At 36.6% G+C, this 23800-nt stretch overlaps 3 protein-coding genes across 4 annotated transcripts; all 3 read left to right on the top strand.

The window, feature by feature from the left end:
• The first annotated feature begins 802 nt into the window (after positions 1–802).
• Positions 803–11488, top strand: LOC127811861 (vacuolar protein sorting-associated protein 26B). The gene is made up of 12 exons (XM_052352052.1): positions 803–915; positions 1058–1105; positions 1199–1273; positions 1764–1838; positions 2617–2689; positions 3400–3444; positions 3606–3717; positions 6746–6812; positions 8925–8969; positions 9624–9679; positions 10211–10386; positions 10839–11488. The coding sequence occupies exons 2-12, from the start codon at positions 1103–1105 to the stop codon at positions 11015–11017; spliced, it is 906 nt and encodes a 301-aa protein (XP_052208012.1). The 5' UTR covers positions 803–915; positions 1058–1102; the 3' UTR covers positions 11018–11488.
• Positions 11489–12087: 599 nt separating this feature from the next.
• On the top strand, positions 12088–18759 carry LOC127789967 (uncharacterized). 2 transcript variants are annotated; one of them, XM_052319105.1, is made up of 7 exons: positions 12088–12419; positions 12509–12655; positions 13392–13490; positions 17008–17199; positions 17387–17506; positions 17817–17888; positions 18149–18759. In XM_052319105.1, exons 1-7 carry the CDS (start codon positions 12177–12179, stop codon positions 18371–18373), a joined length of 1098 nt encoding a protein of 365 aa, XP_052175065.1. In that variant the 5' UTR covers positions 12088–12176; the 3' UTR covers positions 18374–18759. The 2 variants fall into 2 exon arrangements, with proteins under 2 accessions (XP_052175065.1, XP_052175073.1); XM_052319113.1 differs by lacking the exon at positions 17817–17888.
• Positions 18760–19968: 1209 nt separating this feature from the next.
• LOC127804059 (uncharacterized) lies at positions 19969–23719 on the top strand. Its single transcript, XM_052340818.1, has 8 exons — positions 19969–20192; positions 20806–20950; positions 21035–21203; positions 21661–21931; positions 22320–22585; positions 22674–22889; positions 23299–23404; positions 23609–23719. Exons 1-8 carry the CDS (start codon positions 20042–20044, stop codon positions 23671–23673), a joined length of 1389 nt encoding a protein of 462 aa, XP_052196778.1. The 5' UTR covers positions 19969–20041; the 3' UTR covers positions 23674–23719.
• Positions 23720–23800: the final 81 nt, after the last annotated feature.

Consider the following 23800-nt stretch of genomic DNA (forward strand, 5'->3'; position numbering starts at 1 on the left):
TATTGTTGCTTGTAAAGTTAATTAATACTTGTTTATGCTTAATCATTCAATTTTTGGCTAAGATGAGGGGCGTAAAGTCTAAGACTTTTAGTTTACGACAAAATGCGAGAATCAAAGCTTGTCATTATCCTTGACTTTAACAAACCCTAAATACTTGTAATAATTAGCCATCAATCATTAATTTTATAGCGTAACAGTGTTAATAAATTTGAAATGTTTATGTGTGTTTCTCCAAAGACAGAGAGGCGGTTTGGGATATTTCCGTACAAATAATTCAATGGTTAAGTTAAATTTTTGTCTTATGTTTTTTTTCCCCTGAAGATATCTTTTTGGGTTTTTACACATCAATTAGATTTACACATCAGTTTTCATAATCAATTCACAGGTAATTGCTATCCATTGGGTCACACTCACTCACAGAGGGGGAGAGAAAAAATGGAGAAGAAGAAGTGCAAATATAAGAAAAATATGTTTTCCAAAAATATGTTTTGTTTTTAATTAGAGAAAAAAAATCAAAAGCAATATTACGGTCTCCTGTTTGATATGAATAATTTAAAATTTATAAAATATCATGATGTATTATATATATTCAAATTATGAATACATAACATTAATTAATAAATTATAATAATATTATATTAAGACGATAACGTAATATATCATCATTATATTAAGATTTTTATCTCTCGTTCACAGCATGGAAACTAAGGCTCCACTCCAGTAACTGGGTCTTGAATTCTGTGTTGGGCCAACATTTCGGAAAATTGGGCTAGCCGCTAGAGGCTACATTGGGTCCAGACCCTGAACAGCCTGGCGTCCGTCTTGTTTCTTTCATCTCTCTCTCTCTCTCTCTCTCACGATCTCTTCCCGTCAACTACTCAGATCAGCATCGTTGCAATCCTCTCTCTCTCTCTGGTAGGAACCATCTATCTCTCCATATGCATATGCGTGATCTTTGAATGAAAAATTTTCTCTCCAGGAAATGATAATTTAGGGTTTGTTTCTGCATCTTTTGATATCGTGCTGGACTTGAAATTTTGGAGATTGAATTTGGCAGGGTTTTTAGGCAAGGATTTTGAATTGGCATCTGATTTTGAACAGCATGGTAATGCTATAACTTGTTTACTTGGGTTGACTCCGGCCTAATTATGTTGTCGTCTTTCGAATTCGAAGTGATGGGGGAAATTTCCTTTTTCAGAATTATCTTCTCGGAGCTTTCAAGCCTGCTTGCGGCATATCAATCACATTTTCTGATGAAAAAAATCGTAAGAAGGTAGGGTCTCCTATTGTGTTGCTTTCAGTGCTTGCAGCGTAGCAGCAGCAGTAGATCTTTGTAATGGCCGTGAGGTCAGTAAAGTAGAATTAGGGAATTCTAGAAATTGGGACTTCGGTCAGTGTGGAATGGCGAGTGAAGCTCTTCAAGTTTTTTTGGCTGTTTTTTAATTATGGGACTGAGAACAAAACCTCATATGCTAGAACCGATGCTCATAGATTAAGTTATTGAATAATTGGGTTTCTTTGGCGATGACTTTTTCGGTTGTAATTATGCATGATGAGGGAATACGTGCACTCATATTGATGATTTTGGAGCCATTTGCTATTGTGATCAGATGGGCTCAGTACCTTGCAACAAAAGAGAACTTACCAGAGAATTGCAGCTAGACTGATCTTTGGCAGTTTATTTGGGCTTATTACAACTGGTGTGATGTTACTTAATGGTTTCACAATGATCTTTCTTATTTTTTGTGCATTCATTTGCATAGGTCCCAATGAAGAAGGAAAATGGTCAAACAATACCGGTTCCACTCTTCCAAAGTCAAGAAAACATTTCTGGGAAGGTAACTTGGTCTAGTAGTATAGTTACCGTTGTTGATCATATCTAGCTTTACTGCTAAATGCTGTCTCTCTTCCTTCTCTATTAGAGACATCCTTATTGCTTTGCGAATCAACACAATGCACTGACAGAACTGAAATTTGAAATTTTGTACCATACAAAAACTCAGTTAAATACTACTAACCATTTCTGAGAAACCAGTTATTTGACACGTAACAGGCATAACTAACAAGTTATTTCTTTTTGTTGGAAGGAATAATTGAGAACAAAGTGATATGCTGAATTATCAAGGAATTTAACAAAGTTAAAAATAAGAATATGCACATTATCCTTGATCTTTTTAGAGAATGATAAGATAAAAAATATGCTTATATATTTATATTTATCTTTTTGCTCAGACAATTTAAATAAGCTTTTGGCTTTATCTACTTTTTTGTATTTTTATTGATCATTTAAAAGTTTAAACCTTATTTGATTTAAATCTTACGAACAATTTAAATTATGTACAACTGTCAATATTAACATTAATTTGATAATAAGACTTCTATCCTTTATGTAATGTTGTACTTGAACGTGTTGGGTTATTTTAATAAATCAGATTATATAAACATTTATCAGCTATAGTCTTTGCTCTAAAAAATTTTCTTTATATTTCCAGAATCTTCTATTATTTCCTTGTTTTCCTGAAATGTTTATGCAATGCTGCCATAATGTTTCCTCTTCCAAGCTAGCAGAATTGACTGGAGGAAATGCAATTTGTTCGTTGATTCTTTATTTTTCAGATATCTATAGAACCATTTCAGGGGAAGAAGGTTGAACACAATGGGATTAAGATTGAGCTCCTTGGTCAGATAGGTGTGTTTACTTGAAGTTTCTACTATGATACATCACATGTCAAAAAGAATCATAGCATATAATGAATCAATGATAAATTGCTTTATTTTTTTTTTGTTGGCCAAATCATTTTCCTTCAACTAGAAACTCTTTATCAGATTTTTTTTTTCTTAAAAAGGAAAAGATGATAAAAGGCATGCTTATAGAGTTTGAGACATAGTTGCTTGCTTTCGCAACCATTCAACATTATCTTTTTCATTGGTCGATTTTTTTAGTGTAACATGTAATTTATTTACATTTTTAATGTCTTTGAGGGAGGGCGAGCCTTTGGTAGCAACAGTAAATTTACTCTTTTTGTGACTGGTAGGTTTCTTGAAAATAATATCTTTGCAAAGTAAAGGTAAGGTTGCATATAAAAATGACCCTCCTTTGAATCTCGCAAAGTGGGAAGCTTGTGAATTGGTGATGCCCTTTTTAATGTCATGAGAAATTGAGAATAGCTTAATTCATTTTGTTGTTTCAAAATTTTTACTACTAAAGAATAGTGGTTGATTTCCCCAATGCAAGTAGTCAAACTCAGCCATTGATGATGCACTTTTAGTATTTTCTTTTTTTGTTGATTCCTTCTTTTTATTATATTTTATTGAATATGCCAATGTCACTACTAATGGTTAAGTAGATCCAAGATAGCATTTTTAATTCAGTTACATCCTTTTCTGGGGTTTTTGCAGAAATGTATTTTGACAGAGGCAACTTTTATGACTTTACCTCCCTTGGTGAGTAAACTAGTTCTTAGAGCTCATTACTTCCCTTGATTGCCTTATTAATATTTCCATCATTATCTGAATATAGCATGTTCTTTTTTCTGTTGTATTTTCCAACAATTTTCATAACAAAACTGTCCTTAATTCATTCACTGTTTTTTAATTGTTTATAGTTCGTGAATTGGACATCCCGGGTGAAATATATGAAAGGAAGACGTATCCCTTTGAGTTTTCGACGGTTGAAATGCCATATGAAACATACAATGGGGTGAATGTGCGGCTCAGGTACGTTATCCAACATTGAGTTTTTCTAGGTTATCTTAGTTCTTAGGTATATCTCCCCAGTCCTGTGATGTATTGTCTTACTTATTGGGTCACTCAAACAACAACAACAACATATCCAGCCTTTATCCCACTATGTGGGGTCGGCTACATGAATTCTAGATTTTCATGTATTTCTGTCTTTTGTCATATTCTCATTTAAATCCATATATTTCATATCAAATTTTAATGTCTCTCCCAAAGTCTTCTTGGGTCTACCTCTACCTCTTTTTGTGACTAATTATTCCATTTCATCAACTCTCCTCACAGAAGCGTCTCTTACTCTCCTTCTCACATGACCAAACCATCTTAGTCTAGTCTCTCTCATCTTCTCCTCGATTGGCACTACTCCTACCTTATTACGAATAACTTCATTTCTAATTTTATAATTTCTTGTATGTCCACACATCCATCTTAACATCTTCATCTCCGCTACACTCGTCTTTTGCTCACGCTGGTATTTGACTGTCCAACATTCTGAGCCATACAGCAAGACTGGTCTTATAGCTGTTCTATAAAATTTTCCTTTCAATTTTAATGGGATTTTACCATCACATAACACCCCCGATGCATTTCTCCATTTTAGCCAACCTGCCTTAATTCTATGTGCGACATCCTCGTGGATTTCTCCATCTTTTTGAATCACTGATCCCAAATATCGAAAATGGTCTTTTCTTTGTAAGATTTGGTCTTCTAATTTTATTATAACATCATCCACTCTTGCATTTTTACTAAATTTGCATTCCATATATTCTGTTTTCTTTCTACTTAATTTAAATCCCTTAGATTCTAAATTGTTTCTCCACAACTCAAGCTTAGTGTTCACTCCTTCTTTTGTTTCATCCACCAACACTATGTCGTCTGCAAATAGCATACACCATGGCACATCTATCTGAATATCTTTAGTGAGTTCATCCATTACTAGGGCAAATAAGTATGGACTTAGTGCAGAACCTTGATGCAGTCCTATTGTAGTTGTAAATGGTTCAGTATCCCCTTCACATGTTCTGACCCTTGTCTCTACACCATGATACATGTCCTTAAGGGCTTGTATATAGACTATTTTGATTCATTTCTTCTCTAAAACCCTCCATAATACTTCTCTAGGGACCCTATCATAGGCCTTTTCTAGATCTATAAACACCATATGTAGGTCATTTTGATGATCTCGGTACCTTTCCATTAGACGCCTCAGTAAATATATAGCTTTTATTGTTGACCTACCAGGCATGAAACCAAACTGATTTTCCGACACCTTTGTTTCCTTTCTGAGCCTTTGCTCTATTACTCTCTCCCAGAGTTTCATGGTATGACTCATTAACTTAATTCCTCTATAATTTTCACAGTTTTGAACATCTCCTTTGTTCTTATATATAGGAACCAAAGTACTCTTCCTCCACTCATCTGACATCTTTTTTGATTTAAGGTTGGCGTTAAATAGTTGCGTTAGCCAGGAGATGCCCTCTTCTCCCATGCATTTCCATGCTTCTATTGGTATATTATCTGGTCCCACTGCCTTATGATTTTTCGTCTTTTTTAATGCTTGCCTTATTTCATTTGAACTTACGCGTCGATAGAATGTGTAGCTCACATTCCCTTCGGAGTTAATAAGATGTCCCAACCTAACTCACTGGTAGTTAATTATAAACTTCAACTCTTACTCACTGGGATCATTTCTGACTCTTGTGAATCAAATAAATCTTTCAGATCTCTGTTAGATCTTTCCAGGCCATAATGTGCCATTGCATTAATGTTGTGCAAATTCTCTAGTCTCACTGCTACCAACATTCTGTTTTCTGTTTAACTTCAATTTTCCTTTAACTGCATTGCTTAAATTTTCAGAGAGTAATTTCGATTTTCCTCATTTATTTGCTGCAACTTGCCTTTCTTGGTAGTTGCATACCACGATTGATTTTAATTTCATTCACAATTTAGGCTGTGTATGACAGTTTGATATTTTAGCTAAGAAATGATAGTTTTTCTTATTTTCCTTTTAGAAATATTGAAGAATATCAAACATATGTAAGTTTTAGGGTTCAAAGGATTGAAAGATCTTTTGATTTTTTTGGGGCAAAGGCAATTTCATTTGAACTGCGGTTTTTTGTTGAGGGAAGTGGTCTTATTTTGAGAGTCAGCCATCATACTTCAGGAAAACTTTGTTCCTTTTTGTTGTTTTTCTTGTTTCATGGATCTAGACTCTAGAGAGTGCCCTTTACCTCTATTGAATGATTTAGACATTGTTCAATCTCTTACACTGGACTTGTGGTACTAAAAAATCATAATGTTGTAGATACTAAAAATTGATACACAGGTTCTGAGACATGGTACAGATGTGTTCCAAAAAAGTGAATTCAGGGATCCTAGCAATCCCAACATCTTTTCTTTTTTTCTTTTTTAACTTTTCTAATACATTGTTCTTTTAGGAGGGATAGAAACATATATGCTCAATATTAACTACTGCAAAAGAGGTTGATCGTCATGTTCCAAGAAATATGTTTGTTGAATTAATTTGAAGAAACAACAATTAAATGACATGATTTCATTGGATATTTGATTGTTAAAAAGAGATTTGTTTTGAAAGTATATTGAGTTCTAACAGTATTTACCCCTATTATACCACATTTTAGAACATGTCATGTACTGCATTTCAGTTCCTGTTCCATGTACTGGAACAATAGACATTCTAGGTAACATAGCCATGGACCAACACTAACATCTTTTCCTTTTTGTGGTTGATTGTTTTGTGAAGGGATAATTGACCAAAAATAAATTGTCCAAGTACAGGTGCTCCATGATAGAATGTAGATGGTCCTTTTACAAACGCCAAAATAACAACTTGTAGCCATAAAAAGTTGTAGCTTATTTCTAATTATTTTAGAAAGAAAATGGAAACATTGCACTGTGGGTTAGTAATGACCCCTTCCACCTGGAATTCATTCCGATACATCCATCATGGTGTGATGTTGAACTGTAGTAAACTATGTTTTTGCAGGTATGTCCTAAAAGTCACAATCAACCGTGGCTATGCTGGGAGCATTGTGGAATATCATGATTTTATGGTAATCTTCTTTCCAAGTCTCTCACTGTGGCTGACCATTTTTTGACTTTTCATGTATGGGCAGAGTATTTATGTGAAAGAAGAAATATGCGAAGAAGATTGATCTGTTAAATTTGTGAGTGAAATTTCATTGCATTGGTTTTGGGGGAATGATTTTTGCATTGTCTTCTACTCTGAATATATAGTGGTGAAAATGCATGCAGCCTGTAATGCCCTGGCTGTGCCCTAACAAGGTAGCATGTTGTGGCCGCCCGAACCCAGAAGATTGACCTGAGACACAGGGTCCTGTATCCATCTTCTGGAACTGTGTTGGTACTTAGTGGGTTCTTTTGCTGCCCCTTTGCTGCAGTGTGGGAGGAAGAATCAACAAAAACAAGTGCAAAAATTGGGCTAAAACAACATAAGATCAAATCTGGAACAAAGATCTTAAAATTAGGGTTTAAGAAAACCTCAAAAATTGAATTGAAGTAAAATGGTTGCCTATGAAGTGTCTCAAAAGAATATTTATACTAAGGTTACAGAAATAATTAAATTCTAATCATCGATGACAAAGGAATCCTTCTAATCTTTGGAATCTATCTATTTTAGAAGTCACATGCTAGTTGCATGAATACTTATTAAAGCTCATATAATCAAAAGTTTCCAAAACCTAATAACTTAAATACTAACCATAAGCAAACAAATAAAAATAAAATAAAAACACTAATAAACAAAAATCTACTTCTACATCAATCTCCCTGGGTTGAAAAGCAACTTGGATCCAAAGGAAAACTTGGATGTATGATCATAAATGATAGGATCAAATGTCCACCAAGTCCTGACTCATTATAAGGATCAACAGGCTGACCAGTATCTCGTAGTCCACCCACAGCATGAACAACTGGAATAGTCCCATAGCCCATTGCATAGAGCTCGTTCAGTCCACCAGGCTCAAATCTTGAAGGCATCAATAGTATAGTTGAACCAACATTTATTCGGTGAGCCATCTTCACTGAGAATCCAACCCATCCTTATTTTCTTTTTTTTCTTTTTCATGAGGTTAAAGTCTCGAATTGCCTGAGCATCTGTTCCAGGTCAGTCCTGGTGCTCAAATGACCAGTTGCACATCCTGGCCCATCAGCCAAAGAACTGTCTCTGCTATTAGATCAACACCTTTTTGGTGGTCCTGCCTCCCAATGAAACCAATTAATGAGACGTCATCATGAACAGGTAGGCCTAGTTCCTTCTGCGATGTTGTCAGAACAAGAAGATATCTAACATGGAATTTTTATAAGATTGGTCTTTCTTCTTGAACTACACTTTCTGCGTCTCTTCAGGAGGTCCTTCTGATAGATTCTACAAGTCTCTCATCTAAGTACAGAGATTTTTAACAGCTTCATGCTTATTTCCTTACACAACACCCCCCCCCCCCCCCCCCAACACACACACACACACCCCTATTTCCTTTCCAAGTCTTTCTATGTCCAACTTATCTGTTAGTCATATATGTTTTGCAGGCTTTTTCTTGCGCTTAAATCTTCAGTGGACCTTTCTTGGGCTTGGTCTCTGTTCTATAATTTCATCACTTCCTTTTATCATCAGTGACAAGTTATTGTCAAAACCCTCTTGGTACTCTCTCTAGATCCTTTGATAAAAAAAGTTATTCATAGCAACTGATGTGAAGGAAGGTTTGTCGAGCTGAACTCAACCATTGGTATTAAGTCCTAATTGATTTGCCAGTAAGTAGGTAGGGTTTGCTAGATACTCTTTTTCCTAAGGGGACCGTTGGTTCACTGGAATGGGACCGTTGGTTCACTGGAATGGGTGTGGAGGGAATGGGAATGAGAATGAAACGGAGTTATGTTTGGTTGCATCTTTGGAACAAAGAATAAACATTCCCTAGGAATTCCTATTCCATCATATGCGGGTATGGTGATTCCCCCCAAATCTAGATGGATTCCTGATTCGATCACATCAAAAATAGTTTCAATTACTATATGTCATGCTATACTTTTAATCAGATTTATTGGCAGTGCTCAACTCGTGTGGATCTTGCAACTGTATCTTTCTATGCAGTTTCCCAACGTTATTAATTAGCATGTTATTATTCTGATTTTTGGTTATTGTTTATCAGGTTCGGAATTATAGTCCTCCTCCGTCAATTAATAATAGTATTAAGGTCAGTGTTGATACGTAGTATCTTTTATTTTGGCACTTGTCTTTTTTTTGGCTATAATATGTTTTGTCACGGATACAAAAACCAATAAATAAAGTTGCACATGTTAAGCCATGCACGTTGGAGAGAAAACACAAAAAGAGCAATATTATGAGAACTTTATTGGTTGGCAGAAAGATTCCTTTACCCATTCTAGCTGTAGCTGTGGCGGCGCCCCCCCCCCCCCCCCCCCCCCAAAAAAAAAAAAAAAAAAAAAAGAAACTCCCCCAAAAGAAAAGAAAAAAAAACTTATTTGGGTGTTGAAGAGTGAAACCAGCCAATGGATGGCCTCTTTCCTTTTTGATTTTTGTGTAGTCAATTACTGTATAAGAAATCTATTTTGACATCAAGCCCATACTACTTGTCACTGGAACTTGACTGTTAGCTAGAGAAGCTGATGATTTAAGTTGCCAACTCTTCTTTCCGGTCCTATCAAACTATTGGTTCGTTTGCATCATGACACAGGAAATTGAGTGTTTATGCACGGAAGCTGATGAAACAACTTGACTACTCTTATTTTCAGCCCTAACATAATTTTTAGCATTTGTTCATTGGAAGGCACGATGTATTACAAAGTTCCTGCTGTATGTTCTCAATCTTTAACTTTTTGCCTTGCAGATGGAAGTTGGAATTGAAGATTGCCTTCACATTGAATTTGAGTACAACAAAAGCAAGTAAGTGAGATTGAATTTGTCGATCAAGATTTACATAATCCTGTGGTTTTTACTGTTACAATTAGATACCCAGTTGACACTATAAAACTGAAGCCTGAAAAACGATAGGTGATCTCCTGGCTGTTCATCTCATTCAGAACTGTAGGAACCATTGGGCGTGATAACCTGTACTTCTATTTTCTTTGTGGATTGAAGGACATCCCCAAACTAATATAAGCATGTTCATCAGAGAACTGGAAAATCTTTTGCATGTTAATAAAGACATGTCATACACGTATCCCATACCATTACCAATGTGTTGAGCATCTAAAACTGGTGCTTTAATTTAGGATAGTTTATTTTCCGTAATCTAATTCTAAGCCATGCATATTAGGCATCATATTAGACGATTTTTCTGTATAAGCCATCCCTTATTTTGATGTTTGAAGGAGTTTACTTGTTCCTTTTGATTTCTGAAAGTTTAGTAAAATGCTAGGTTATTATAGGAAAGATATTATTTCTTCTTGGCTGACTCTGGTCTTCATTACACAGGTACCATCTGAAAGATGTTATTATAGGAAAGATATATTTTCTTCTTGTAAGAATTAAGTTAAAAAACATGGATCTTGAGATCAGACGTCGAGAATCCACAGGATCAGGGGCCAACACCCACGTTGAGACAGAGACGCTTGCAAAGTTTGAGTTGATGGATGGGGCACCAGTCAGAGGTAAGATCAGAATCATCATATAAGTTCCAGCTGTTGAAGGGCATACAAGTAAAAACTGTTTCATGAACTGACTGGTTTTTAAAGCAAACTGCCATGTTCTACTCCACTAACGAGTGGTTAAAAACTAATAGCTGGTGGTTTTTATTTTCTTTGTATATATATATATATTTTAAACTAGCACTTAGATTTATTACCTCCAATTGGTTTCAGGTTTGTTTCCGTTTTCAAAGAGAACTCCTAACAGAAACATACTTGTTTGTATAATGCTCTGGGAGGCATGTTTCAACATGTGCCCGTTCAGTTCCATATATTAAGAATTTAGTCGTCTTTGGAAATGATGCAGGATAGGCCTTAGTTGTTCCTAGAAAATGTTAGGAATCAGAAGCTTATTTGCCAGCCATATTTTTTGTACACGAATTCTGATGCGAAATATGTGCTCACTTTTTCTACAGGTGAATCGATTCCAATCAGACTATTCCTTAGCCCCTATGAATTGACACCAACACATCGCAATATCAACAACAAATTCAGTGTGAAGTACTATTTGAACCTTGTTCTTGTTGACGAAGAGGATCGCCGGTATTTTAAGCAGCAGGAAATCACATTATACCGTCTTGCAGAAACTTCCTGATTTTTCTTTACTCAATTGGAGTCCCATCCGCCAAAGAGTAAGACCACTAGGTTGCCTCATGAGACCATACAGTTATCCATGTTTATGACAATCTCATATCAACGACATTTGTCAAGAGGCAGTGCATTAGATTAGTACTTATCAGTGATCTTCCCCTTTGATACCGAATAATCAGATTTGTATAGATGTGCTCTTTACATAGAGGATTTGTGCCAGGCGCTTGTTGGTGCTGGGATACCATTTGCAAACTGTTAATTTATTTTAACATAGGATACAATGGCAGAGCAGCATCAAAGGGCTTGATATGTTGTTGGTGTTGTAGGATGCCGTTTTCTTGTTTGGTGGCTTTCCAAATAGGTCGAGATGGTTGGTTGGAAGTCTAGAATATACGTAGTTGACTCTTATGTTGGGATTAAAAGGCTTGTGATTATTTGTTTGTTGGCATTATTCTAGTTGTTTATTGACAGCCAAGTACTTGCATTGGTTATTTGGTACCCCGTTCTTTTAGAATTGATGAGCTTTAGAACTGAGAAAAGCTTGTGGTTGAATTGAGTTATGAACTTCTTCTGATAAGAAAGCTACCGGTCGGTCTATTTCAGTTGAACTGCGAGAAATTAGCTCAATCGGTAAAGGGTATGGCTGGACAATTAAAGATATTATGTATGATTTTGTTTAATTTATTCTCCCACCCATGAGGGTGGCAATGGTGCAGTTGCCAATTTTGTTTGAGATTTATAGGACGAGATAATATTTAAAAATTATTTAGAGGTCTAAACGATATCTCGTTAAGTTTTAATAACATTATTAATTCATTCATTTATTAGATCATATAATAGTGAATCATATTAGAACTTAATTTCTTTTAATCTTCATAAAGTTTGAATTTAAATCTCAAAATTCACCAATAGTAAATTTAAAGAGTTTCGAGTTTAAGAAAAAATTAATGTTCATAAAGTTTGAGTTTAAAAAGAGTTTATTTATTTATTTTATCAATAAAGAATTTATTTGCGGACTCGTCCGCAAGAAATTTAAATCACGGTCAATAAAATCCATTATTAAACTTAAAAACAGAAGCCCAACCCTTTGTAGGGTTCAAACAGAACTCGTTTGGCTCGAAAAGTTGCTGACTTCTGAGCGTTCAAAAAATAAAGATAACAGAATGCTCGCCGCCGGCGGATGGTTGAGCCGGACGTTCCCGAAACTCAGCCCCATTGCGTTTCCCACGCGCCTCAGTTACCGTGTGGATTTCCCTTTCTCTTTCTCAACATCCGCCGCTCCGGCAACCAAGCGAGTCGGCACGCACGACGGCAGCTTCCACTGCGACGAAGCTCTCGGCTGCTTCATGATCCGTCTCACCCACAAATTCTACGGCTCTCAAATCGTTCGTTCCAGAGACCCCCAGGTCTCGTTCCGAATTCCGATCCATGAATGCTTGTATTTTATTTATTGATTGGTTGAGTATGAATTGACGTTTGATGGAACTGTTGGAAGGTTTTGGACGCCCTTGATGCAGTGCTTGATGTGGGCGGCGTGTATGACCCGAGCAGAGATCGTTACGATCATCACCAGAAAGGTTTTGGCGAGGTTTTCGGGCATGGGTTCGTTACTAAGCTCAGTAGCGCTGGCCTTGTTTACAAGGTGATCGACCAAATTTCCCAGTAAGAAAATCTAAGAGCCAACTCGACTCCTCTTTAGTTTTACCACAAGGAATGTTAGTTTTGAAATTTTGGGCTTTGTTTGGGAGAGAGTCGATGAAATGGAAATAACTGGAATGGAGTGTGAAAATATTTTCTTCTTGCTTGGGAGAGTATAGGATGGAGCGTAATGTTAAATGTTTCTCCTTGTTCCGGAGATGAATGAAAATGGATGGAATTGAAAGGTATTATACAACAACTGACTATTAATACTTTTTAGTGAAAAGATAGGATGAGAGTCAACGGTAAATTTGAACTCCTAAAAAAAATTATTGAGGCGCACACAAAATTAAGTTCTTCATTCATTTCCATTTCATCCATTCTCCAATTCAGGGAGGCTAAAAGCAGGGCTTGGAAGAGAACTAATGGGAAGTATTTCCTTTCCATTCCATTACCATATTGTCTCTCCCAAACAAGGAGAATCTTTTCCATCCATTATCATTTCATCCCACTCTTCCAATCACACTGTCAGAGAGGATGGCATTCCTAGTAATTAAGGGTTGGCATACTCGGGTGACTCTCAAATTAAGCTTTTGTTTAATCGCTTATAAAGATTTTGACCTTTTACAGCCTTCACTTAAAGTTTGAAGATATATGTTTCTGTAAATGGAGTTTGATGGGTAACTATGCCTTTGGTGGCTAAAACACAACTGACCTATTATTCTCTGTTATTATGCTAGCACTATGGTCTGGAGATAATTGCAAAAGAGCTTCACCTTAATGAAGGACACCCAGACCTTCATCGGCTCCATCTTGAAGTGTATAAAAACTTTATAGAGGTAATTAATAATAATGCTTCTACATTTTAATATCAGCTATTTAAGGAGTCATCCTTATCTCCTTTATATTCCCTGATGATTCGAGGCTTAGAGCATCTGTTTTTGTTTACTAATGATTTGAGTGAATAATCTTTTCTTATTTGCTTCTTTCTTGTTTTGTACTTGGCAGTCCTATTTGTGATTATCTCTGTCAACACCTCCCTATACTGTTTCAGTTGAATTTGGATTAGGATAGCTGTTAATATATTGCAACCCTGTTCAATCGGCCAAACCAACCAAGAGCAAGCGCAGTAAAATAGAAACACAAGAACACAAAGCTTTACGTGTTCGGATCCAAACGAATCCTACTCACGGCAGAGGCTTCGCCTCTTAGTCAATCCACTATGAATGGTTTCAATTACAAGAGATTACATCGGCTTACAATAAAGAAATCAAGATCAATCTACAAGTACAACAGTATTGAATACAAACTGAAAACAAATACACTTTCAAGAACAAGAGAGAATTTGTTCAACCTGATCTTGCGATCAAGGCAAGTATCTGCGTTCTTATCAGTTTCAATGCTTCACGTCTTAGGCGATTTCCAACATAGATTAAACAATACCAACACTTACCAATAGATCTTACCAACAAGCCGATCAATCTGTTGAATTTTGACTTAGTAGTTGGTGATGTGATTTGAAGAAGTCAAAATAAATTAGGATTATCCATAACCAATAAATTAGCAAATATCTTATATTGTTTGTTAGTTGTTTTGGATGGATATTATGCCATATTATTCTTCTCTTTATGCTCATTTCAATTTACATTTTAGTTGTATAAATTGGAGTTTACGATTGAATAAAACTTATGACTTTTGCTTTGGTATTTTTTTCATTCCCTTTTCTTCTTTCTTCATAAAAAACCAACAAATGGTATCAGAGCCCTTCTTCTTGAGGGACCTATGAGATTGAGCCAGTCAAAATACAACCCAAAACATGTTTCACTTATCCTACACAATACACAAAACCCTACAAACCATTTTAAATGGATTCATCGCCAATATTTCTGCCTGAAGGGCTGTGGAAGCAGATTCCCGGTGGAGTAACAACTACGAAGAGATTCAAAGCTATAGGAATGTATGCTGGGTTGCGTGCCAAAGGAGAAAAGCTTGATCTTGCACTTGTTACTTGTGATGTAGATGCAGTAGTTGCAGGGGCTTTCACGACAAATGTAGTCGCAACAGTTCCAGTAATATACTACAAAAAAGCATTAGAGACTTCACCAGTGGCACGTGTAGTCTTAATCAATGCTGGTCAAGCTAATGCAACAACGGGTGATGCTGGGTACTAGGATGTGATAGAATATTCAAGTGTGCTATGCAAAAATCAACAACAAAATGAAGCTAAAGCAGCAATGAATAGTCAAACACTGGAGGAGGAGTTATTTTAACTCTACTCAAAATCATATCCATGCCTATGCCCCCCAAAAATGCCTATGCCCCATAACCATACCTATGCCTCATGAGTCATAACCATAAACCATAAAATGCCCATATGCCTATATCTAAGACATGCCAAAATTTAAAATTTACATTTACAGCCTCAAAGTCAAGGAGGAGTGTTGAATTTTGACTTAGTAGCTACTGATGTGGTTTGAAGAAGTCAAAATAAATTAGGATTATCCATAACCAATAAATTAGCAAATATCTAATATTGTTTGTTAGTTGTTTTGGCCGGATATTATGCCATATTATTCTCCTCTTTATGCTCATTTCAATTTACATTTTAGTTGTATAAATTAGAGTTCACAACAACAACAACAACAACATATCCAGCCTTTATCCCACTATGTGGGGTCGGCTACATGAATTCTAGACTTCCATGTATTTCTATTTTTTGTCATATCTTCATTGAGATGCATACACTTCATATCAAACTTTAATGTCTCCCTCAAAGTCTTCTTAGGTCTGCCTCTATCTCTTTTTTTGATTAATTATTCCATTTCATCAACTCTCCTCACATGAGTGTCTCTTGGTCTCCTTCTCACATGACCAAACCATCTTAGTCTAGTCTCTCTCATCTTCTCCTCTATTAGCACTACTCCTATCTTATTACGAATAACTTCATTTCTAATTTTATCTTTTCTTGTATGGCCGCACATCCATCTTAACATCCTCATCTCCGCTACACTCGTCTTTTGCTCATGTTGGTATTTGACTGCCCAACATTCTGAGCCGTACAACAAAACTGGTCTTATGACTTTTGCTTTGGTATTTTTTTCATTCCCTTTTCTTCTTTCTTCATAAAAAACCAACACAATCAAACAATAGATTCATCAGAGAAGTGTCTCCCTTCAAAGAGGCGCCGATTAGGGTTTCAGATGTGCGAAATGGGGAGAAGACAATCTAATGACATTAGGGCAACACAAGCCCTTATATAGCAACAGGCAAAACCGGGCCAGCAAGAGATAAACGCATGAGCCAAGAGACAAGGGCTTTCAGCCCACATCAAGAAACACACGGCCCAATCGAGAATGAAACATGCGGCCCTCATAATAATTCAGCCCACTTAAGAACAACTTTAGAACATATTATATACACATTTAAATGTCACATGGATAAAATAAAGCAACCCATTTGAGACACATAAACCTAACAATAGCAAATTGCTCTAGTTTACATCCTGCACCACTGCAGTAAAATCATAGAAGTAGGCCTCAAAGTCATCTTATAGCAAGCTGGTGAGTAGTGGTTTGTTATTGTGTGTCAGTGTTACGGGGATCACAGGCCCCCCGTGGAACTCTAATCTGGATCCTGCCATCCTGATTACAGTACATTCATACACTGGATTACATCATAAACTGACCCTGATTTATGCGAAATATGAATGAATATAGAAATTAAAGAAAATTTCTGGGATGCTAAAATCAAAGACAACCTAAAGCCAGGGATCTAAAGTGACACTAAGACAAATAAAAATATACCAATTTGTTCTCAATTTAATAAAAAACAACCTAGCTTGTCTTTTAAAATTGTGCATATACATGCATGACCCACTTCAAATCAAACTCCGGCCCCAAATGGAACTCCAACTAATCCTATCTGTTGGGTTGCATAAGGAAGAAAATGTGGTATTGCAAATCCGTACATACCATGTCTCATGAAACAGGAAAAATTGTTCTCTGTAACCATTCTTAGGCAAGAAACTCCTGAAAATGGTATTTCAAACTGAAAAGTGGTGATATTTGGGAATTGTTAATATTATAAATAGGATTTTGAAATTGGTGATTTTATGGGATTTGAACCTGCATATGCCCTTTTGGCGGTGGTGCAAGAAACTAGTATCAGTACTTTGGACCTTCTGTCCTTTACTACATTTACTTATGACTCATGAGAGTGGGGATGGGGGAGATCAGGTCAAGTAGGGCATCAGTGGTACCACTCTGGAGTCTAGAGGAGTTAGAATCATAAGTGTTTCTTTCTTTGATTTTGCTAATTAACCCAACTTTATTTTATGGATGCTGCTTCCGGTGACAGGCAGTTGATGCTATTGATAATGGAACTAATCAGTTTCACACAGATCAACCTCCAAGATACGTGAATAATACAGATTTATCATCTAGACTTGGAAGATTGAATTTTGATTGGATGGATCCTGATCAATCACCTGAGAGGGAGAATGAGGCTTTCCAACATGCAATGCAAATAGCTGGGAATGAATTTCTACAGGTATGGTTTTGGTTTTCTTAAGAAATTCCTTGACAAAATTGTTTCTTAGGTCATTAGCTTGATTTCAGAAAACATTTATTTAAACCTTGAGCATCCCATTTACAGTTCTATAAAAAAAAAGGCAGCTTTCTATTTACAGTTTTGAAATGAATTGCGTAATAATGAAAGTCTGAAAATTTTGGCATAGGCTATCGATTTTCATGTGAAATCATGGTTACCAGCTCGATCAATTGTCAAGGAGTGTCTAGCAGCAAGAAAAGATGTTGATCCGAGTGGAGAAATTATGGTGCTGTCCAGATCCTGCCCTGTAAGTACTAATTTTTTTATTTTCTCAGTAATGGGCCCATTCTGCTACCCTTGCCCCCTGTAGTTGATTATTGACTCGACACTTGATCATCTGGCCATGGTTCCCTGATTTAAGTTGAATATATTTCATAGGCTATTGGTTATTTTTGCAAATAACGTTCCTGTGTTCATGTGTAAAAGATGAAAAGGTGGCTGGGCGTTTTTAGTTATATGTATACTATATTCTCTCCCAGGCTAAACAAAAAAAAAAAAAAATAGTTGCATTTCAGCCTCCATTTTTAAGCACTTAATGGAGTTTATGTGCTCAACAGTGGAAGCTTCACATATTCGAGCTAGAGGAGGAGCTGAAGATTGATCCTCCAATCAAATATGTTATCTATCAGGTTCCTACCTGTATATCTTTTACTAATTCATTGCTTTTCATTGGTTGAAATACTGAGTGCCAGTATAGCAGAGAAGAAAATTGGAGCTAGGAGCTGTTCTGTATGAGCTAATATGCGTGTATGAGATAGTCAAAACATTCAACCAAGCCAAATTTGGTTGTGCTTAGTTGCGCGGAGTGAAAAATTTTCAAAATATTTCTTCTCTTCTGCTGCATATTCAAATTGGATATTTGTTGCCTTGGAATGTGCAAATCTTGCAGGATGATAGGAGTGGAAATTGGCGAGTGCAAGCAGTTGCAGTGTCGACTGAGAAATTTGAGAGCCGGAAACCCTTGCCATCTCCATGGAGGGGTTTGACCGATGTAGAGCTCTCCAAGGTGGCAGGGATCCCTGGTTGTACCTTCGTCCATATCAGCGGTTTCATAGGCGGTAATCAAAGTTACAAGGGTGCTTTAGATATGGCAAAGACTTCATTGACAGCTTAAGCAAGGGAGATTAGAGGACAATCACGGATTTCACTGCATATGAATGAAAACTGGAATCAACTTATCAAATTTGTGATTTTTGTCCATATGGCCATGATGGCAATTAACTTCCAGGTCTTGTTGGTTCACCAACAGGAGCATCCGGGAAACAGATAATTGCCTTCTGAACCATTGATCATTATACTCATATACTGTAAAAGGAGGTACTTTTTCAATTTAGGTACCTCTCTCACCAATTGGGTATCTTTTTTCAGTTTCATTACATATAGCCTCCTCTTATACTCATATCTGGTCTGGTGGATGTTGAGATTTAGAATTAGAATGCCTTCTGTTTTCTTATTTATAGTCCCTTGATATTTGTTTCTATTAAATGAATCTTTAAAGAATCTAGTTATTATGAGATTCAGTAGTTACTGAAAAATAGAAGCCAGGCCACCATAAAGGATGGATCTAGGAATTTATATTGGGGGAGGCTGAAATTTTAAAAATTCTTATGTAATTAATGATAGGATTTGGGTTTGAAATTAATGATAAAAATTAATTTTAAAAATTTATTATTTGGGCTTATTTAAAATTAATGATAGGATTTGGGTGAATTTGATCTAGTACTTATAATTTTTTTACTTATAAATGAGTTATGACCAAAAGTGGAGAGTTATGCATCACAAATTTTGAGATAGATTGTAATTTTTCAGTTGAGCTGCACATTACAGATTCGACCCTCCCACCATACCACACTGTTCTTTTGTTTCGGGCAAAAACAAAAGATAATATGCCCATGTATTATTACAAAAATAATTCTGATTAATTGACCTGACCTCGCCTCATATTTGAAATTAAATGAATTATTGTGGGACTAGCATGTTTGGAAGGAAAGAAATATACAAGCATACTGAAGAATTTCTTTTATGTATTTCGCTTAAAAAATCAAAGTAATTATAATCTAATGTAAATAATTTTACTATTGCTCATCTTTATTTAAAATTTGTCAAAGAATAAAAATTGAACTACAACCACCAATTGGCGTCACCTTTTGAGAGTAAGTTTTTATTTAAAATTCTTTTACACACATATAGTATTTATTTATTTGTTTTTATTAACAATTATTAATAATAACTGAAATTACTCTGTTTCCAAACATCTTCCCTCTTATAAAGAAACATGAAATGTAGCTAAAATAAAACAATAAAAAATTGCTTAGAATTTATTTAGTTTGACATCATTCCTTTAGAATGACTATTTTTGCGTAATTTTCGGTGCTTGTGTCTTTGATTACGTCAGGAGAGATAAATCACAAATGTGAGGTTTCATCTCACTACATAAAGCGAACATTAAACTCATTACTTACTAAACTGACACGAATATATCATTTGTTCAACCACTCGAAATATCTCCGAGGGGCGTTTGGCGCAGCATGATACTGATACATCAATTTGGAGTTGGATTATCAAACTGGGGGGGGGGGGGGTGTAATAAATGAAAACTGAGGGGGCGCTGGAGTAACTAACCCTTTCAACATGCACCAGCTGTTCACGCGAATGGACCGTACTTGGCAGCAACGGCTTCTCCATTCTTATCATTTCTCTGTTAGCAGATTTGAAAGCGGCGAAGGAGAGAGATCGGAAAGCCTCTCCACCCTCTTTCTGAAACTCTGAATCGAATCCGACAATGGAACTGTTCTATTACACAGTGTTCGGCTTGCTTGGAATCGTCGTGGCGGTTCTGGAGCTCAGCAAGAACAACAAGGATCGCATCAACACCTCTCAGACCTTCAATTCCTTCAAGAACAATTACCTTCTCGTCTATTCTCTCATGATGGGTACGTAATCTGACCTCCTATCCTAATCCACGGATCTAGCTCCTTTCATTTGCGTTTGCATTGTTAGATGACGCTCTATCGAGCCTGGAGGTGTAATTGTTTGGAAATGTGAAAGCGCGCGAGTGTACTTTTTCTTGGTGATCGAACAGATTATTAATTGAATTTCTTAATTACGGTCCCGGCCGTAGTAGGTGGAATTAGGATCACACGATTAGGTGTACTTTTATCATTCTGTGTTGATTGTGATCGTTCTTGTAAAACTTATTCAATGCTAATGTGAGTTCATGAAAATGTTCAGAAAATCGAAAGAATGTCAGGTTTGAAATCTTTCTTTCTCTGCCTGTTTGGTTCTTATGCTAATATGAGTTCATGAAAAAGTTTGGAATGTCAGATTTTGAAAATCTTTCTTCCTCTGCCTGTTTAGTTCTTCTGCCAAGCAACTAGGCTTACCTTTAGATCCACAGCCTAGGTGAATTCATCGGCCATTCTTAGAATTTAATCAATATCTTTCCCTGCCTAGTGTAATGAATTACATGTTTTGAGTCCAATGCATTGCCTTGTTGCCATATATCTTCTAGTATTTTTGATCTCTTTGGTGTTTGTGCGGCAATAGCCGGGGATTGGTTGCAGGGTCCTTATGTGTACTATCTATACAGTCAATATGGGTTCGGGAAAGGGGAGATTGGACAACTCTTCATTGCAGGTTTTGGATCTTCCATGTTGTTCGGGACAATTGTTGGGTCTTTAGCTGACCAACAGTGAGATTTTCTTTTGAGCTTTGCATGTTTCTCATTGCTTTGTACCATTTCATGATATTTAACACTTTCATAAACTGAATCCAGGGGTCGGAAGAGAGCTTGCGTGACTTATTGCATTAGCTACATACTGAGCTGCATTACCAAGCATTCTCCTGAATACAAAGTTTTGATGTTGGGTCGTGTTTTGGGTGGTATAGCTACTTCTCTCCTCTTCTCAGCATTTGAGTCCTGGCTTGTTGCAGAACATTTTAAGGTGAAGATTCATTCTGCCCATGCTCTTATAATTTACAGTAGGGATTATGGCATGTGAACCAATCGTTTGATATAGTTGCTGTAAACACTGATGCTTGGAAAAACTACCGGAATATTTGTGTGATAATGTTGGTTAATATAGTGCCACCAAAATTGCCTAAGGATGTGAATCTCTTATCTAAGCCAGCGTCATTTGTTTGCTTAAACAAGCTTCTTCTCCCTATCCTGTTCTCTGGTTCACAACGCATTTCTGTGTCTTGTTCATGCTTTTCTTTTCTTGTTTTTCACTTTCTGAATCTGCAATTAGATTTGAACTACAAGCTGATTCATCTCTAATTCTTCTTCTCTGTCACTCATCAATTGTTAAAACAAAGCCAAATAAACAGTTTATGTGCAATTTGCCTATGATATTTTAGTGTCTCGTTCTGATATCTAATGTCTTTCTTCTTATTGTTCAGAGAGGGTTTGACCAACAATGGCTCTCATTAACATTCTCCAAGGCGATATTTCTTGGCAATGGCCTTGTAGCTATTCTCTCTGGGTTGTTTGGAGACCTGCTTGTCGACAGCATGAATCTTGGGGCTGTGGCACCATTCGATGCCGCGGCATGCTTTCTCGCAATTGGGATGCTCATTATTCTATCATCATGGACTGAGAACTATGGAGATCCTTCAGAGAACAAGGACTTGCTTACCCAATTCAAGGCTGCAGCTGTGGCCATTGCTTCAGGTATGCCTGCACATGCTTTATGTTTTATTTAGTTATTATTCACCATAAATAATATCTTAGAATATGATACTCATGGAGTAGGTTCTAGGAACTGAAAAGCAACAGACAAACGCCGGTATTCTGGACTCACCTTCTCTTGATTTTACCCCAGTGATTAACTCCATTCTTCGCAGAACAATACCAAGGGAAAAAGTGAACAAGTCCCGTTTTCTGTTCTATTTTTACAGCACGTAGTTGCTTGGTTCAGCCATTTGTTTCCTTGAGTTTCTCTTTTTTCTTTCTCCTTGCAGTTGCTGCTTCTGTTGTCCTTTTATCTCTCACATTATCTATTTAATTTTAATTTTCTTCTTTCTTAAACCTTCTGAAATAATAATTTAATGTGGTTTAGATGAGAAAATTGCATTATTGGGTGCAATACAATCTCTCTTTGAGGGTTCAATGTACACCTTTGTGTTCCTCTGGACGCCTGCCTTGAGTCCAAATGAAGAGGAAATTCCCCATGGTTTCATATTTGCAAATTTCATGTTGGCATCCATGTTGGGAAGCTTGATTGCATCTCGCTTGTTGGCCCGTGCAACTACTAAAGTCGAGAGCTACATGCAGATCGTATTTGTAATTTCTGCCATGTCTCTCCTACTTCCTGTTGTGACATCTGTATGTATTCAATCTCAGTTTATTCAACTTCTATGTATCTTGAAATCTTTCGTTTCTGGCCATGTCTAACTTTATTGTTACGGGACAGTTCTTGGTTGAGCCTTCTAATGTGAAGGGTGGAAGCATCTCTTTCGCGGGTCGTGTGCAGCTCTTTGGTTTCTGTACCTTTGAGTGTTGTGTGGGGATATTCTGGCCATCTATCATGAAGATGAGGTCCCATTACATTCCAGAGGCGGCCAGAAGCACTATCATGAATTTCTTCCGCATTCCTCTCAACATATTTGTGTGTGTTGTCTTGTACAATGTAGGTAACTTGATTTCTGGTGTCTCATTGCTTCACCTTGGATTTGATTCTAGATTGTGGGATTACCTTGAATTGAACTCAAACACATCCTGGATCTATGTCCTATTCTTCCTACCTTCGTTGGAATGCCATGGGTTCCTAGCACCAGTAATTATATCTTGCCACCTAGAGCAATAGAAACCTTAAGCTACTAGTTCTTCTTTCCTAGCCTTATTTTTCTTGCTACTCATGCATAATATATTACAAGGTCATCCAACCATCGTCCAATTTTTCATCTTGTTTGGCTAGGCTAGAATTTTTTTTTTTTGTCGTTTTGTTTTGCCTCATTTGAGAATTTAAGAGAGTGATGCTATGTTATTTTATTATTATTATTTTTGGGTCCTAATTTGATTTTGTTCTGTGTTCGAAGGTGAATGCGTTCCCTATCGCTGTTATGTTCGGCATGTGCTCAATTTTCCTCTTCGTGGCATCTATTTTGCAGAGGCGCCTCTTAGCAATTGCTGCTGACAAGTCAAGTAAGTGCAATTTATTAATTGGAGCAGAACCAACAGAAGTGGTCATCTTTTAGTATCTTGGTCCATGATTCATGAACTTACACGTCTTTAGTCTAGCTAAAATTCACAATAAACAAGACGAATTAGAGGTGTTTTTAGTTCCCTACCAAGATGAATAAGAGGTATACTCGTACCAACCGCCAATTGGTCTTTTGTTCATTACAGAGATCGAAAATTGGACTGCATTGGAGGGGAAGGATGCTGAAGAAGAGCCGTTGACAGTTGCCTGATGTCAGAAAATAGGGCCATTTAAGATTTTCGCCCCGTTGGGGGGGGGGGGAACCTGACTCAAGGCATAAACTGGTGCAGGATTGATTAATTTCAGGGGACATTCGATTTAATGGTTAAACTCACACT

This window comes from Diospyros lotus, chromosome 1, assembly GCF_014633365.1.
Source record: "Diospyros lotus cultivar Yz01 chromosome 1, ASM1463336v1, whole genome shotgun sequence".
Classification (NCBI taxonomy): domain Eukaryota; kingdom Viridiplantae; phylum Streptophyta; class Magnoliopsida; order Ericales; family Ebenaceae; genus Diospyros; species Diospyros lotus.

Coding starts and splice junctions, on each gene's coding strand:
- LOC127789967 (XM_052319105.1), top strand. CDS start 12,177: ATGCTCGCCGCCGGCGGATGGTTGAGCCGGACGTTCCCGAAACTCAGC. Junction 12,656..13,391: donor GCGCTGGCCTTGTTTACAAG/GTGATCGACCAA, acceptor TTATTATGCTAG/CACTATGGTCTGGAGATAAT. Junction 13,491..17,007: donor TGTATAAAAACTTTATAGAG/GTAATTAATAAT, acceptor TTCCGGTGACAG/GCAGTTGATGCTATTGATAA.
- LOC127804059 (XM_052340818.1), top strand. CDS start 20,042: ATGGAACTGTTCTATTACACAGTGTTCGGCTTGCTTGGAATCGTCGTG. Junction 20,951..21,034: donor GGGTCTTTAGCTGACCAACA/GTGAGATTTTCT, acceptor AACTGAATCCAG/GGGTCGGAAGAGAGCTTGCG. Junction 23,405..23,608: donor AATTGCTGCTGACAAGTCAA/GTAAGTGCAATT, acceptor TGTTCATTACAG/AGATCGAAAATTGGACTGCA.
- LOC127811861 (XM_052352052.1), top strand. Junction 3,718..6,745: donor GGGGTGAATGTGCGGCTCAG/GTACGTTATCCA, acceptor ATGTTTTTGCAG/GTATGTCCTAAAAGTCACAA. Junction 9,680..10,210: donor TTTGAGTACAACAAAAGCAA/GTAAGTGAGATT, acceptor TTCATTACACAG/GTACCATCTGAAAGATGTTA.